At 48.7% G+C, this 17,778-nt stretch overlaps 1 protein-coding gene across 4 annotated transcripts in view; it reads left to right on the plus strand.

Moving 5' to 3' along the window:
- Cfap92 (cilia and flagella associated protein 92 (putative)) overlaps positions 1 to 17,778 on the plus strand; it is a 40,188-nt gene that overhangs the window by 17,671 nt on the left and 4,739 nt on the right. For all 4 annotated transcript variants that reach the window (XR_013431499.1, XM_078033916.1, XM_078033917.1 and 1 more), the window contains exons 8-13: positions 1,273 to 1,404; positions 3,797 to 3,981; positions 6,861 to 7,750; positions 9,519 to 9,713; positions 10,794 to 11,085; positions 17,597 to 17,761. Coding sequence is in view for 3 of the 4 variants with exons in the window: in XM_078033916.1 (XP_077890042.1) it covers positions 1,273 to 1,404; positions 3,797 to 3,981; positions 6,861 to 7,750; positions 9,519 to 9,713; positions 10,794 to 11,085; positions 17,597 to 17,761 (1,859 nt within the window). In the remaining variant the exon portion in view is untranslated. The remainder of the gene's footprint in view (positions 1 to 1,272; positions 1,405 to 3,796; positions 3,982 to 6,860; positions 7,751 to 9,518; positions 9,714 to 10,793; positions 11,086 to 17,596; positions 17,762 to 17,778) is intronic.

Consider the following 17,778-nt stretch of genomic DNA (forward strand, 5'->3'; position numbering starts at 1 on the left):
ACCTATCCTCCATCCAGCCACCATGTCATCTTCTGTTCACTTGCCCTCATTGTCCCCTCCATCTCTCTCCGTCCCACTCCCCCAATACTTTTGTGTTCCTGATCTTTGATGCTGCGCATATGGGCACATGAAAGTCTCCAGTGTCTACTGGAAGCCAGCAAATAAGGAATTACAATTCTGTTTGACAGGTGCTGTGGTGGGTTTGGTAAGTGGTACCTTGGGGAAGCATTAAAGAGTGTGGATTAGCCAGGCAAGGTAGCCCAAGCCATTGGACTGTAAGACCAATGGCTCTGGAGGCTGAGGCAGGAGGATTGCAAGGTGGAGGCCAGCCTCAGCAACTCAGTGAGACCCTGTCTCTAAATTAAACAGAAGAAGGGCTGGGGACGGGGCTCAGGGGTTGAGTGCTTGCCTGGCCTGCACAAGGACCTGCAAGATCCCCAGCACCGCAGCAAACAAAACTAATTAAAAAGAAATTGAGTCATTTCTATATGACAGATGTGTAATTAAATGCTATATTTATTTCTGCCTAAAATTGATATGCATAAAAGAAACAGAAAACTAGTGAAGAGGAGAACAGAGTGAGAGAACTACAATATGGTGAAAACTGGATTTCCAAGTCTGAGTTCTCTCTTTCTTCCTGGTATTGATTGTCTGGAATCTTACACACATACATATATGATATGATGTTTCTTCTTTCTTTTCTTTTTGCTTTCCTTCTCCTCCACCTCCTTCTTCAATACTGGGAATTGAACCCAAGAGTGTCCTACACTGAGCTACACGTCAGACCTTTTAATTTTTATTTTGAGACAGGGTCTCATAAATTGCTGAGGTTGGCCTCGAATTTGTGATCCTCCTGCCTCAGCCTCCAGAATGGCTGGTATCACAGAGACCCTGTCTCTAAATAAAATATAAAAAGGGCTGGGGACGGGGCTCCAGGGTGAAGCACCCGTGGTTCAATCCCCTGTACCCTTTCCCCCCAGATGTGAGCACAGGACCCTAACACCCTCACTACAAGATTAACAGATGCAGTTGAGAATACGATACACCCAGGAACAATGTGCCACTAGGCTGGTATGGATGGTCTGGAGGCACACTGTCTTTGCAGAGATGTGCCACTGATTTGCTACATCAGCCTCTCCCCAGGCCGGGACTGGGTGGCCCTGCACCCCCCTGAGCCCGGAGCTAGGCTGTTCGCTTCTCGCGTGGCCACGCGGGGGCGCAATAGAGCCGCCTCCTAACCGCGTTCTCCTCCCTTTGATTTCACATCCCAAGAGAAAGATCAGGAGGTGAAGAGGAGAAGCCTGAAGAAGGGAAAGAAGCAGCACTCGGAAGAGGAGTTCGACCCGAGCCAGTGGAGGCAGAGCGTCTTCTCCCTGCAGCTGGCCATCATGCCTCTGCTAGCTGGTAGCTACACCTGTTCCCAACAGTCTCTGGTCCTCCTGTCACCACATGGGACTGAAATGGTCCACACAGCCGGCCTAGCCCCTGCTCTGTACCACTTCATTTCATTCCCACTGCCCCCTCCGGAAAGCAAGGTTAATAGCCTCCACTGTATGCAGGAGGACAATGGAGGCCCAGAGAGGTTAAGTGTGCCGCCCAAGACACACAGCATAGCAAGTGGGACATCAGGATTTGAACTCAGGTCTGTTTGATTCCGTCCCCCATCACTTTTCATTATATATGTAGAGACAGGGTCTCGCTGAGTTGCTTAGGGCTTCATTAAGCGGCGTGGCTGAGGCTGGCCTCCAACTTGTGATCCTCCTGCCTCAGCCTCCCAAGCCGCTGGGATGACAGGCCCTTCTTTTTTCCCTTTGGTAGTACTGGGGGCTGAGCTCAGAGCCTCATGCACCCCAGGCAAGCCCTCTGCCACTAAGCTACATTCCCAGACCCCCCACCCACTTTCTGCTTTTTAAAGAAAGTCATTTCAGGTGGGTGGGTGGTGCACACCTGTAATCCCAGCTACTGGGAGGCTGAGGCAGGAGGATTGTAAATTGAAGTCCAGCCTTGGAAATTTAGCAAGACCCTGAGTCGGAATGAAAAAAATAAATCAGAGGCGGAAGAACGACCTTGGGTTCAATTCCCAGTTGGACAAAGAACAGAATAAAACAGGTTTTTTTTGGTGCTTTGGACCTGCAGGGGCAGGCGCGCCCTCTGCTGGCTGTTTTGCAGAAGTGCAGTTTTTAAATGCTTTTGAGTGACACGTGAATGGAATAGAATTTTTCTTTCCCCTCTCCCTCCCCTTTTTCCCCTTCCTCTACTCTGCTGGTCTTCCTTCTATTTGTTTTTAGTTTTTTTCATTTTAATTTTTTTAAAAAAATATAGCTATAAAGGTGGCATTCGCTGTGGTACATTCATATATGTACACACCATAATTTTGTCTTTTTTTTGGGGGGGGGTACCAGGGATTGAACCCAGGGGTGCCCAATCCCTGATCCCCATCGCCAACCTTTTTATCTTTTTATTTAGAGACAGGGTCTCGCTGAGTGGCTTAGGGCCTCAATGTGGCTGAGGCTGGCCTCCACCTTGCGATCCTCCTGCCTCAGCCTCCCAAGCCACTGGGATGACAGGTGTGTGCCGCCGTGCCTGGACCATTTCATTTACTTTTTGCTACCACAGTGTATCTCCAACTGGCGAAACGAATGGACCGTATTTTATAGGAAAAGACTACATGTTTGCTTTGCAATGAATAATTCACCACCCACTTAAAAAAAAAAAAGTAGAACTTGCAAAACTGTCACAGGGAGAGTTATTCCACTTTGGGATTTGGCCCAGATATGCCAGTCTCGCTTGGCATGAGTACCTAGACTTGTCTCGTTAAGCCATGGCAAAGTGACACCCACCCCTGAGTGCTCAGTGTACACACTGACATTTTTGGACCAAGATGATTCTTTGCTCTAAAATAATTAACCTGGAGCAGTTCTATCCAATAGCACCATCTGTAGCAATGACCAGGCCCCATGTCTGTCCTGACCCAATGGCCTGTGGTCACACAGGGCCATTGAGCACTTGGGATGTAGTCAGCCTGGTATCAAAACTGCATTTTTAAAAAGATATTTATTTTTTAGTTTTAGGCGAACACAATATCTTTATTTATTTATTTTTGTTGGTATGTGGTGCTGAGGATCGAACCCAGGGCCTCACGCATGCTAGGCGAGCACGCTACCACTTGAGCCACATCCCCAGCCCCAAACTGCACTTTAAATGCTAGTGAACTTTAATCAGTGCAAATTCTAGAAGCCACACATGCCTCGTAGGTACCATCGTTGATGGCAAAGGGTCTAGGATGGTGAATGTAGAATCTGACAATTTTGAAACTTCCAAGGTGACTTAAGATATATTTGTATCAGATTCAGGGACAAAATATTCAATTCTTAGCCAGCCAGGTGCGGTGGCCCACGCCTGTCATCCCAATGGCTTGGGAGGCTGAGGCAGGAGGATCGCAAGGTGGAGGCCAGCCTCCGCCAAATTGAGGCCCTGAGCAACTCAGCGAGACCCTGTCTCTAAATAAAATATAAAAAGAGCTGGGGATGGGGCTGAGGGGGTGAAGCACCCCTTGGTTCAATCTCTGGTACAAAAAAAGGAAAAACAAAATTCAATTTTCTTAGAGACTCAATGGGACTTTAGTTGGAGGAACTGACATACAACCTGCTGCTTGTGGGTGATTCCTGATTCTTCTTTTTTTTTTTTAAATAAATTTCATTTTTTGGTATGATTTTGTCCTTAGCCCTTCTCTGGTTGCTTGATCCCTCTGTGCCTGTCTGGGGTGGTCTAAGCCACTGTGTGTATTTCACCCCAGGACAGCAAACTGTCATGAGCCGGGGCAGTGAGAAGTCGGCCAACATTTTGGATTGCCTTTTGACTTTCAAAACCGAAGTGCCTATCATGACTGAGGCGCAGAAGCTGGAATTAAACCCCCTGATCATAAGGATCGACTGTGTTTCCTGCCTGCCGTCACAACCTGTGCCTATTCAGGAACTACAGGTAAGAATGGGCCACACCTGTCATCCCGGCAGCTCAGGAGGCTGAGGCAGGAGGATCGAAAGGTGGAGGCCAGCCTCGGCCACTTAGTGAGGCTCTAAGCAGCTCAGGGAGACCCTGTCTCTAAATAAAATAGAAAATAGGGCTGGGGACAGGGCTCAGAGGTCGGTCGAGTGCCCCTGAGTTCAATGCCCAGATGGGCCCCTAACTAGGAGCCTCCAAATCTGAGGCCTCTCACTACGTCACAGGTGCTGTGCAGATGGAGGTCTCCAGCCTCTCTTCAGGAACCCATGGGGGTGGAGCTGGAGGCTGTCATGCTAAGTGAGATCAGTCAAACCCGAAGATCCCGAGGCTGGACGTTCTCTCTGATATGAGGATGCTGATTCACAATGGGGGGGTAGAGGGAAGAATAGGGGTACACTGGATTAGACAGAGGGGAGTGAAGGGAGGGGACAGGGTCAGGGGGTGGGAAGGAAGGTGGATGCTATCACCCTTCTGTGCGTATATGATACATGACCGGTGTGGTCCTACCTCATGCACAACCAGAAGAATGAGAAGTTAGGCTCCATTTATGTAGGATGCGTCCAAACGCATTCTACTGTCATGTGTAAATAATTAGAACAAATAAAAAAATAATAACTGGGATTAAAAAAGAGGAACCCATGGATTTTCCTGTTACAGCAGCAGCACCTCGCTGCATACTTACCCTCTTCCCTCTGCTGTTTGGATCTTCTTGTCTTTCGGACTCCACGTTTTCCTCTTCATTTGTTTGACCTTTAGTTTTGCTGGAGCACATCCTTCAGTAACCTCTTGAGAAAAGATCAATGGAATACCCCCCGACCCACTGCGGGTTATTCTATCCTTCTATTTGGTGTAGACAGTTTGGGTATAGAATTCTAGTTTTCCTTCAGAGTTTTGAAGGCAATCATTCCATCACTTTTTTTTAATGTTCTGTGTTGGACCTTGGTATATGTCCCATTTTTTACCTCCCTTAAAGCTTGTAGGATCTTCGTCTTGTGCACCTCAGAATATGACCTTATTTGGACAGAGGGTGATCACAGAGGCCTGCTCCCTGCCTGGCCTTCAGTGACATCACGGTAGTCACAGGGAGCTACGTTGCCCGTGGATGCTGATCCAAGTCCTGGCTCCCAGCCAGGGGAGTGGCCAGGGCACTCCGTTAGAGTTGGGGGAGGTGGACGTCCGGGTGGACGTCCCCCTCGGCCTTTGCAGACGGTGGTGGGCTGCGTTTTCTCCGAGGTGTTTGTCTGGGGTAGGGTCATCATTTTCCTGACAGTTTTCTGTCCTGCTAGGCCACCTCTTTCTTGGTCCTTTGGCTGGAGACAGCAGACTTTTCTTGGGGGTGCTTCCTGCCTCCAGAAACAGTCAGCCAGGGGACTCGGGAGCTCTTTCAGTGCTGGGCAGTTGTCTTGTATTATCTCACTGATTATTTCTTTTTTTTCCCCCGCATCTTTTTGGAGCTCCTGTTATTTAGATGCTGAACGTCCTGGACTATTTTTATGGATGTAATGCCTTGTTTTTCTCTGGCCACTTTTTAATTTTTTAGTTTATTTTTGTTTCTTGATTTGTTTAAATTAGTTGTACATGGCAGGTGAATGCATATATGCACTTTGATAGATCATACGTAGGTGGGATATGATTTCTCATTTTCTGAGTGTGCATGTTGCAGAATCATATTGTGCATTGTCACATGGATACATACAGGAACAAGGTCTGTTTCATTCTACCATCTTTCCTATCCCCACACCCCCTCCCCTCCCATCACTTCCCTCTACTGAATCTAAGGTGACACTGTTCTTTTGCAGGGGCCCCCAACCTTTGTGAATCAGCATCCACATACTAGAGAAAACATTTGGCCTTTGGTTTTGTGGGATTGGCTTATTTCGCTTAGCATGATAGTCTCCAACTCCAACCATTTACGGCAAATGCCATGATTTTACTCTTCTTCCAAGCAGTGTAATATTCCATCGAGTATACATACCACATTTTCTTTATCCATAGGGACACCTAGGTTGGTTCCATAGTCTAGCTATTGTGAATTGAGCTGCTCTAGTGGCTGTGTCACTGTAGTATGCTGATTTTAAGTCCTCTGGGTATAAACCAAGGAGTGGGAGAGCTGTATTTTTTCTATTTGTTCTAATCAGTTACACATGACAGCAGAATGCAAACATTCTGACAAATGGAGTCTGACTTGCCATTCACCTGGTTGGACACGATGTAGGTGAGGTCCTGTGATCCTGTATGCACATGGGAAATGATGGTCTGGATGGTTTTAATATGTGTCATCTCTGTTTTTAATCTGACCCATAAGGACGTGTCTGGGCCTGTATTTCTGAGTTCATCTGATTGGGATTTACCGAGATTCTAGAACCTACAAGTGAATGTCCTTTGACAAATTCAGGAGATTTTCAGACACTATTCTTTTTTATTTTTTATTTTTATTTTTTGTAGCTGTGGATGGACAGATGCCTTTATTTTCTTTATTTATTTCTCTGTGGTGCTGAGGATGGAACCCAGGGCCTCCCACGTGCCGGGCAAGCGCTCTGCCACTGAGCCCCAGCCCAGCCCCAGTCATTATTTCCTAATTTTTTTTCTATGTTCTACCTTCTTACCTGGTGGCGCTTTTGTGGACACTGGGCCTCAGAGTCCTGGAGGGACCTTGCAGAGTGGGTTACCCGTGGACACTTTGTAGCAGGGCAAACGGAGGTCCCCAGGCTGCAGGCGTGGCCCTGGGGTGTGAGGGTCCCAGGTGGGCGCTCCGTTCTTGGTGGCAGAGGGACAGTCACTGGAGAGCGGCTGTGGGCCTCCTTCCTGGTGGCAGAGGGACAGCCGTGGTGAGTGGCCGTGGGCCTGTTCTGTTGCAGAGGCTGTGCACCCCCGTCTACTGCAGGTACCGCTTCCACAAGACCCCGGTGCACAGGACGGAGGAGCGGCCCCACGGGACCCACGTTTACTTCAAGGACATCAATGTCATCTGCCTGGGAGCCATAGACCCCAGCGACCTGCGGGAGTACCTGGAGGGTCCCCCCATGGTGGTGGAAGTCCACGATCGGGACCGTCAGCCGGACGAGGCCTCCCGCAGGCCCACCCTGTTTGGGGAGGACCCCCTGGATCCCCACGGGAACATCCAGTCCTTCATCTCCTCCAAGGAGACGGAGGACAGCCCCTTCGAGTCCCAGGACAAGACCTGGGACCCTCACGGAGTGGCCCGGGTCAGTTTCGCGGACCTGCTCCTTGGCCACAAGTACCTGAAACTGGTGGTCCCCATCCAGCGCTGTGAGCCCAAGGTCAGCCGAGGCAGGAGGGTCTCCAGGTTCCAGACCCCGGCCACCGAGGTCCTCCAGCACAGCCCGATGCCCGCTGGACACTACTTGGAGGCCAACTCTTTGCTCAAACTGCGAGTGGACGTGGCGGTGCCTCTGAGCACCTGGGCCAAAGCCCAGGGCGCGGACCTCCTGGGCAGCCACTTTGGCCGCATCGTGTTTGTGTTCGGTGCCCAGGACCTGTTCCTGCTGCACGGTCTGCTGAAGGACGTCACCCTGATCAACGCCAAGGCCCTGGAGCTGGACTCCTACCCGACCAGGACCGTCCAGCAGATCCTCTCGGCCTTCAAGATGCGCGTCGACATCCAGCATCAGGAGCATCTGGACGTGCTGACGGGCTTCCACCTGCTGGATGGGAACCTCCACCTCTTTGTTCTGGAAGGCCTGGCCGACGGGGGCCTGCGGCAGCTGTGGGAGAGCCACCAGAGCCGGTAGGTGGCGTCCGAATGAGGAAGGAGCCCCAGCAAGGCCCAGGGAGGCCGAGGGTGGAGGATCGCAGATTGGAGGCCAGCCTCAACCCCTTAGCGAGATGCTGTCTCCGAATCAAATAAGAAGGGTTTTATTTGGTGGTTCAATCCTCAGGAACAATGAATAAATGATCCAGTTACATGATTCTGACCCCATGATCTGCTGCCCCCCAGGGGCAGGAGCCGGGCCTGTTTACACCGTGGCTGCAGTGACCTCTGAGTACCTGATTGGCTGAGCAGGGTGAAATGACCCTCGTGTGGGGATCAGCTTCCTAGGTGGCCTGGTGGGAACAGGGGACCCTGGCTCTCTCTTCTGATAGCACAGTCTTTCAAACAAGTTGACCCTTTTACCCCCTTGAGCCTACAATGAGGGTATCGTATTTTAAATTTCAGTTGCCAGGTGTCTATTGCTGGTAATGTGGAAATATGATTAATTTGTGTGTATCTTGTACCCTGACTTGATAATTATTTATTATTATTGCTATAATAATAATTAATATAGCAATAATAAATATTATTAATAATTTTTAATAATAATTAATAATAATTATTAATAATTATTAACAATAATAATTATTAATCCCTAGGGATTGAACCTAGGGATGCTCCACCCATGAGCCCCGTCCCCAGCCCCTTTTTCTATTTTATTTAGAGACAGGGTCTCGCTGAGTTGCTCAGGGCCTCACTAAGTGGCTGAGGCTGGCCTCCACTTTGCGATCCTCCTGTCTTGGCTTCCAGTGTCTACCGCCCCAAATCACTGAGATTATAGGTGAGGGCAACAGCTGGCCACAGTATCCTTGGGTTTGATCCCCAGTACTAAAAAAAAAAAAAGTAAGAAAAGTGAGAAAAAAAGTTATTTACAATGGGTGGAACATAGTAGTAGCCTGAAAATATAAAGAGTTCTGTGAATCAATAAGAATGATCGAAACATCCCAGAAGAATGGGTGGAAGAATGATTCTAACAAGTTCTTCACAGAACAAGCTCCTACCAATGACCTCACCTACGGGCCCTGAACTGGGATACAGGGTAGGCATAAATGTTACCAGGTTCAGCATGCTGGGCGTGGTGGGGTGTGCCTCTCATCCCAGTGGCTCAGGAGGCTGAGGCAGGAGGATCGCAAGTTGGAGGCCGGCCTCAGCAAATTAGCCAGGCCCTCAGCCACTCAGTGAGACCCTATCTCTAAATAAAACATAAAAAGGGCTGGGGACGGGGCTCAGGGGTTAAGAGGCCCTGGGTTCTTTCTGTCATGGGTTTTGGACAAGCAAAGACAAAATAAAATGTCATATAAAATGAAACAGGGCTGAGGTCGTAGGTCAGTGGGACAGCCCCTGCCTAGCCCGCAGGAGGCTCAGGTTCAACCCTCAGTATTGCAAAGTGAATGAATGAAATCAGAAATAAATAATCTGAGTTGCTCAGGGCCTTGCTAAGTGGCTGAGGCTGGCCTCCCACTGGCGATCCTCCTGCCTCAGCCTCCGGTGTCCACACTTCTAAACTGTAAACTGTGAAATAACTACAGACTCACACGTTGTAACAATTAATAGAGTTTCTAGACCCCTTCCCGGGTGGCCTGTGGGGACATCTTCCATAACCACGCTGCTTCACTGGTGACACCTACAATGATGGAAACATCTTTCTGTTTGCTTGCTTTTCTGGTCCTGGGAGTTGGACAGAGGCCCTACCCTGAGCCTGCAGTGTGCCCAGGGACCCCTGGCCGCTGTCCCTCTCTTTCAGAATCCCCATGTTGGAGCACAGGAAATACAAAGTGCTCTACAACTCGCAGCTGCTCTTCCGCCACCGCCTCTACGCGGACCTGGAGACCGTCCTGTACCACGTGCACCTCTTCAGGCCCCTGTCGCTGCTCCTGCGGCATCCGGGGCTCTACCTGCGCGACGCCATACCGCACAAGGCCTTCCAGGCGCTGGCCAGGTGGGGGCCCGATCTGCCACTGAGCCCCAGCCCCAGCCCCAGCCCCAGCCCCAGCCCCAGCCCCAGCCCCCTTTTGTATTTTATTTAGAGACAGCACCTTGCTAAGTTGCTGAGGGCCTTACTCAATTGTCGAGGCTGGCCTCCAACTTGCGGTCCTCCTGCCTCAGCCTCCCTAATTGCTAGGATTACAGATATTAGCCACTGAGCCTGGCAAAGGCGGGGAGTTTTGGGGGTTGGGAAGGCAGGATGACTGGCGACCCAGGCTTCTGAGATTTGCTCAGAAATCAGGCCAAGGGCATATCACCTTTCCCGGTGGAGGAGGATTCTGAGGATACCACTGGGCATGTTGCTAGGGATGCTCTCCATGGGCTGTTGAGGGTCTTGGATGAGACTGTGGCTCAGTCAGATTTTTGATGCTGTGACTCAGGGACCCACCAGCACAACTGCAGAGGGGGACGGTGGACGTGGGGCCCAGGGTGTCCACAGATGGCGGCCCACTCCTGGCCGAGGGGAGGCAGGACATTATGGAGGAAGAGTGTGGGGAGGGAGCAGCTCCCATGGGGACCAGGGAGCAGGGACTCCACTCTCCAGGGACAAATAGAGACCCCAAGCCACAGCCCCAGGGCCACCTCCTCCCCACACCCCACCTGCCTCCAGGGACCACCAGGGGACCCCCAGGGAGCCATTCAGTGCCAGGTTCTGGCCTCACACCCCTCACTCCTCCACTGGACCTTCCTGTGTCACCTCCCAGGGGGGCTCTGGGGACACCCCACAGCCACAGTAGGACAGATCACAATCAAAGAAGAGCATTCGTATCAGAGCACGAGTAGCCAGTAAATTCTTGGGAGTCCAAGGAGGAGGGAAGCCAGTGCCCACCTGTCCTCCCAGCAGCTCTGGAGGCTGAGGCAGGAGGATCGCAAGGTGGAGGCCAGCCTCAGCCACTTAGACCTGAACACTTCATTTAGGACCTGGCACCAGCGAATCAGCCTTTCTCTTGGGTTTTATGTCCTCCGTAAAATAGGGGTGACTGTCCCCATCTCTCAAGGCTCGTGAGGCTGAGTGGGGTGTTCTTCATTCCAGAATCTACAACATCTGCTACCACAGTACCAAGCTCAGGGAGGTGATGGTCAGAGACTTGCTACCTTCGTCGGCCATGATCAAAGACCTGAGCCAAGAGTTTGGGCTTCCCATTGCTCCACAGGACCTCATGGATCAGAAGCCACCTACCATGTCCCCTCAGCCTGTCCCCAATCTTGAAGGATCCCAAAGGCAGGTCTCCACCCTCAATGCCAAGATCCTTGCCCACCAGGAGAAGTACCTGCAGTGGCGGAACAACATGCTCCTGGCGACGAGAGAGAAGCACCTGATCCAGGTGGGCCTCCTCCTGCCTCCACATCCGGCCTCCCGACCACCAGGGCTGTCTCCACCTGCTGGAGAGATTTTTCTTTTGGTTCTGGGGATGGAACCCAGGGGTGCTTGACCCCTGAGCCCCGTCCCCAGCCCTTTTTCTATTTTATTTAGAGACAGGGTCTCCCTGAGTTGCTCAGGGCTTTGCTAAGTGGCTGAGGCTGGCCTCCACCTTGCGATCCTCCTGCCTCAGCCTCCGGAGCCAGTGTTTTGAAACTAGGTTGGGTTTTCAACCACCGAGCCATATCCCCAACCCAATTTTCTTCTCTCTCAACTGCTTGGATTTCCTAGGCACGGTGTAGACTCCAGATCCTTTTGGGAAGCATGGCTATCCTAGTGGTTTGAGGACTGCCATTGATAATAGGAAATATCTCTGCTGTGATTTAGGGTCTTCTCTCCCTCAGACATTCCTGTGGCATATAAGTATCAGACCTCTTTTTGAGAAAATAATCCTGTTCATATATTGAGTTTTAAAAATTTCTGTGTTGTCACTAGAATATAGAAATATAATGAACTTTTATTATTCATCTTGTATCCTGCAACCTTTTGGAATTGGGTCATCTGTATTAATCGGTTTTCTGTTGCTATAACAAATCGCCGGAGGCTGGGAAACTATATAAAGAAAATAGGTTCAGTTAGATTAATTTTGGAGGAGGAAAGTCAAAATCTGGATGGCTCCACTAGTTTGGCCTCTGCCAAGGGCCTCCTTAGCCGCATCACCACAGGGCAGATGGCATCACAGGGAGGGATCAGATGGCAAGATGGGCAGCCACAGAGGAGGGAGGGATCAGTCTTGATCTCCTCCTAACAACTCGTGTGTGGCTCCCCGACAGGATTCTTGGGATCCAGTGTGATGACATTTCATCATGTGCATACGGCACGCACTGATCACCCCCTTCAGCGATCACTATTTTACGTTCAGGTCAATTTTCTTTTTTAAACATATGGTGGAGCACATGCCCTATACCTGTCTGTCCATGTTTAGCGCTTATTTCACTTGACTCGATGTCTTCCAGGTTCATCCATTTGATGGCCAAATCACAGGATTTCATTCTTGATGGCTGAGTAATATTCCATCGTGTGTGTGTGTGTGTGTCAGCCTAAGTACCCAGTGACAAATGAATTGATAAAGAAAATGTGTGTCTGTGTGCACACACCTCTCATCGCAGTGACTCAAGAGGCTGAGGCAGGAGGATCTCAAGTGGGAGGCCAGCCTCAGCAACTTACTGAGGCCCTAAGCAACTCAGTGAGACCCTGTTTCTAAATAAAATATAATATAAATACACACACACCCCCTTTTCTTTATCCCTGCGTCTGTCAGTGGGTTCCTAGGTTGATTCTTTAGTAAGTGTGAATAGGTCCATAACACACATGGGGTGTGGGGTACCTCTTTGGTGAGCTGATTTCACTTCTTTTGGAGACATACCCTCTGTGGCTGCCCATCTTGCCATCTGATCCCTCCCTCGTGAAGGTATTACCCCTGCGATGCCATCTGCCCTGTGGTGATGCGGCTAAGGAGGCCCTTGGCAGAGGCCAAACTAGCGGGGCCATCCAGATTGGACTTTCGTCCTCCAAAATGAATCTAACTGAACCTATTTTCTTTATATAGTTTCCCAGCCTCCGGTGATTTGTTATAGCAACAGAAAACAGATTAATACATGGTAGATCTATTTTTAGTTTTCTGAGGAATCAGATGAATCATTATGGTTGTATTATTGATTTACACGCCTGATAGCAGTGAACAAGTTCCTTTCTCACCACATCTGAACATTTGTTATTATTATTTTTTTTAAATAACAGCCATTCGAATTGGGGTGAAATGATGGTCTCATTGTAGTTTTGATCTGCATCTCCCTGGTGGCTAATGATATTGACCATGTTTTAATATATTTCTCAACCATTTCACCTCCTCCTTCTCCTCTTTCTTCTTCTTCTTCTTCTTATTATTATTATTTAGTACTGGGACTAAATTATTTATTACTGAACTACATCTTCAACCTTTAATTTTTGAAAAGAATTTTGAGACAGGGTCTCACTGAGCTTTGCAGGCCGATCTGAACTTGCGGTCCTCCAGCCTGAGCCTCCTGAGTTGCTGGGATGACAGGCGCATGCCCAGTTGCATTTCTTGTTTTAAAAAAAAGTATCCATTCAGATCCTTTGCCCATTTTTCAATTGGATTTTTTTGGGGGGAGGATACTAGACAGTGTACCCAGAGGATCTTAACTCCTGAGCCACATCCCCAGCCCCTGTTTTTGTTATTGTTAATATTTTATTTAGAGACAAGAGTCTTGCTGAGTTGCTTGGGGCCTCGCTAAGTTACCGAGGCTGGCCTCCACCTTGCGATCCTCCTGTCTCAGCCTCCTGAGTCACTGAGATTTCAGTTGTGTGCAATGCACCTGGCCTTTTTGGTTGTTCTTTAAGTATACCTTTATGAATGAACACATCTCAGTTTGTTGTACGTCTTTGTTCGGTTTCCAGTGGTTGCTTTTGACAAGTTTTTTCATTGTTTTCTTTTTTCTTCTTTCAGGGCTGGGATCAAGCCCAGGGTTTCCTGGGTAAGTGATCCGCCATTGAGCCACATCCTTGGCGCAAGGACTGAGTTCTCAGGAGGATGGATTTTCTGAGCTCCTTATTCCATTCACCCTATGAGTCCTACTTTCTTCCTGCTCAACTGCGAATTTTATTCACGTCTTTATTGCTCCAGATTGTTGGAGTCTATTTTATCTTTTTATTTTATCTATTTTATCCTTTGCTTTTACTTTGTGATTTTCCTTTCCGAAGGGTAAGAATGGCTCCCAATTCTTGCAGGTATAAGTTCTGCCTTTTCTTCTGTCACTTGGGCCACAGGTGGACTGTTTATGGGTCCACATCCCCACTCCTCTCTCCACCCCAAACTCCACCACTTTGTAGAATCAAGGGCTGCAGAGAAGTCTGATACCTTCCTGATTCGTTTCTCCTTTCAGCTAAATAAACCATTTCTTTTAGAGCTCTCCACCTCTAGGTGGGGCTTAAAAAAAAATCCTATAAAGCCAGGCACCGTGGCGCACGCCTGTCATCCCAGCAGCTCAGGAGGCTGAGGCAGGAGGATCGCAAGGTGGAGGCCAGCCTCAGCCACTGAGCCAGTCAGCGAGACCCTGTCTCTCAATAAAATAGAAAAAGGGCTGGGGACGGGGCTCAGGGGTTAAGCTCCCCTGGATTTATCCCCCCAGATTCTTTAAAAGTGTTTTTTTCTTCCTCTCTCCATCTTTACCCCCTTCTTACTTGCTGGTCTCTCCCACCCAGTTCTGCTCCGTCTTCCGGTTTACCAACCTCATCTTCCTCTGTGACCATTAGGGTAGTTGGCAATTTATAGCTCTAAGTTGTACCAATCATTTTCCAGAAATTATCACCTTCATGATTGGTAGAGTGCTTGCCTGGCATGCTCAGGCCCTGAGTTCAATCCCCAGCACCACAAAAAAACAACAAAGACACTGAGGCTGGGAGGTAGCTTGGTGGTGAACTGCCTGCCTAGTGTACGTCAGGGCCTCCCTTCCCGGCATTTGAATTATTTCTTATCTTTTGCTTTTTAAAAATTTTTTGGGGGTTACTGGGGATTGAACCCAAGGGCACTTTAGCATTGAGCTACATCCCAGCTCCCCCCGTTTTTAATACCTTGTTTTGAGACAGTTATAAGTGGCTGAGGCTGGCCTCTAACTTGCGATCCTCGTCCCTCAGCCTCCGGAGTCTGTGTACTACGGCGCCCTGTGATAGTCTGCTACTTAAATGATATGATTGCAACTACCTTAACATGTCTTTGTCTCAAAATATTTCCTTGATTTTTTTGGTGGCTTTGACATTTCCATTGACAACCCAACAAGTGGCAAGTATCTCCTGGTTTCTGATTCGTCTTTCCACTCTTCTTAATGGGGTCTTTTATTTTTTTAGTTTTTTAGATGGACACAATATTTTTATATGGTGCTGAGAACTGAACCCAGGGCTTCACACATGCCAGGCGAGCGCTCTACCACTGAGCCCCAGCCCCATATTCCAATTCTCCATCCATCTGGGATTTATTGGTTTTTGCATGAGGTTAGAAATCGTCCCATCTCTTCCATTCAGATCACTCTCCATCAACCAGTCATCCTTCATCCCGATCTTCTGTACCTCAGTCCCATCAGGCCAAGATGCCATCTGTGCGAGTCTATGGATGGCCGTTTGGGGTCTCCATTGAAATCCCATTTATGATGTTATCATTCCCTTCAAAGCACCAACAACTTGATTTTTGATTTCCATTTGATACATCTTCTATTTCCTTGATTCCTGATTATATTTTTATTTGGATTTAATGGGGGTTTTTTTGGTACCAGTTATTGATTTAAATTTAAACTACTGAGCCACATCCCCACCCCTTTTTACTTTTTGAGACAGGGTCTCACTAAATTGCTGAGGCTGGCCTCCAACTTGTGATCCTCCTGCCTCAGCCTCCTGAGCCTCTGGGATGACAGGCGTGTGCCACCGAACCCAGCTAACGTGCTTTTCTTTTTCTGACTTCTTCAAATGCGTGTTTACCTCATTGCTTTTTTGGGAATTCAACTGAACAGATACATTTTGACTATCAATTTCTGAATAGTAAGTGAGTTCCACAAGTTTATTTCCTTAATTTCCACTTTCATTCCTTCTTTGATCTCTGGGTCATCTAAGAATATTGTAGACTTTCCAAATGCTTAAGGAACTTTTAAAAAAATATATATTTCAGTTGTTGATGGACCTTTATTTTATTCATTTGTATGTGGTGCTGAGAACCGAACCCAGTGCGTCACATATGCTAGGCAAGCGCTCTGCCACTGAGCCACAACTCCAGTCCCTTAAGGAATTTTTAATTCTCATTTCTTTTGATGATTGAGTTCTATCTTAATTTTGTTGGCATCAGTGAGTATTTTTTGTATTCTTGGTCCTTTGTTGAGATTGGCTTCCTGGCTTCGTCGGCCCGCTTTAGCAAATATTTCAATGTACTTGGGAAAAAATGTGCATCCAGGAGTTCAATTTAGGATCCTTCTACTTGCCAATTTGATCATTTTAAAACTCTAAAAGGCCTTTTTCAATTCTCAGTAATGCTTTTTAGAAGTACCAATACAGTAAAATGCCCAAATCCAAAGTGTAGAGTTGCTCATTTTTATCTATCCGTGGAACCATGATTCAAATCAGAATTCTAGAATGTTCCATCACCCCCCAAAGCATCACGCACCTTAGCGGTTAACCACTCTTCTGAATTCCATGACCATACATAGTTTTACTTGTTCACGGGGACTGAACCCAGGGCTGCTCTACCATGGAGCTACCTTCCCAGTCCTTTTTATTTTCTAAGACAGGGTCTCAGTAAGTTGCTGAGGCTGGCCTTGAACTTGCAATCCTCCTGCCTCAGCCTCCCAAATGGCTGGGATTACAATCCCGGGCTACTATGCCTGGCTACTCTTGATTTTTGAGTGGATGTCACTACTTCCATCTTTATCTTCTACACTAGATTGTCTTATTTATTTATTTTTTAAGTCCAGGGCTTTCTGGGATCCTAAACTGATTTTTCATTCCGTCCACGGCATAATTCATCCATCTCTGTTGAGTATTTTTATTTTGGGGTACCAGGGATTGAACTCAGGGGGCACTTGGCCCCTGACCCACAGGCCTATTTTGTATTTCTTTAGAGACAGAGAATCACTGAGTTGCTTAGGGCCCTGCTAAATTGATGAGGCTGGCCTCCAACTCATGATCCTCCTGCCTCAGCCTCCTGAGCCACTGGGATTATGGGTATGCAGCATCACGCCTGGCTGTAAGTACTTTTATACACCAGTATTTTTTCCTTAAAGTCCCTTCTGTTTCAAATTGCTAGTACCTTTTCTCTTTTAAATTTTGGTGAGCTCTGTCCCTTGCCACAGGGCCTCCTTAGACAGACGGGCTTTTCTCTGGTATGTGTCCATCACAGTTGGTCCTGGTCCTGGTCCTCTGCATTCTTCCTCGTATCCCAGCCCTCCGCGGAACCTTCTGGTTTCCCCCTTGTGCCCAGGTGACCTGTGTCGCTGCTCTTTTCATTTACACAAGGAGTCCCTGGGCCACCTTAGTTCCCTCAGCGTCCTCTGCTGAGGCACTGAGTCCCGTGTCCTCTGGGGCCTGCTGAGAATGCAGGTCACGCTCACCGAGCACTTGACCCTCCGAGGTGACCGCTGTCGAGGAGGCCAGCCCTGGTTGTCACAATGTCCCCCACCCACACCCGAAAGCCTGTCACTCAGCATGTGCGTCCCACCTGGTGACCTCGGGCCAGGTTCTGGTCCTGGGAATTCCAGTTTGGACAGTGGCAGGTTGAACCAGGTGTCCCCGTGTCGTGGTTCTGAGATGAGGACACAGCACACTCAGGAACCAACCGATCTCCCTGCCCACCAGGTGCCAGCCAGGGGTGAGGGTCACCTGCGGTGGCTCCTGACTCTGGGGAACTTCTTCTCCTTTAGAAAAACATCCTGAAGGCCTTCCAGGCCACCAAGAGGCCTCCTGTCCCCAAGGCCAAGATGATGCGAATCTCGACTCCGCTGGACAAGGGTGTCCACAACTACAGTGTCATGACCTTCAACTCCGCCGTGCTTGCCAAGAAGGAACTGTACCAAGAGATGGCCAAGGTGTGTGACAGTCCCCA

Source organism: Ictidomys tridecemlineatus, chromosome 16 (assembly GCF_052094955.1).
Source record: "Ictidomys tridecemlineatus isolate mIctTri1 chromosome 16, mIctTri1.hap1, whole genome shotgun sequence".
In the NCBI taxonomy this organism is placed as follows: Eukaryota; Metazoa; Chordata; class Mammalia; order Rodentia; family Sciuridae; genus Ictidomys; species Ictidomys tridecemlineatus.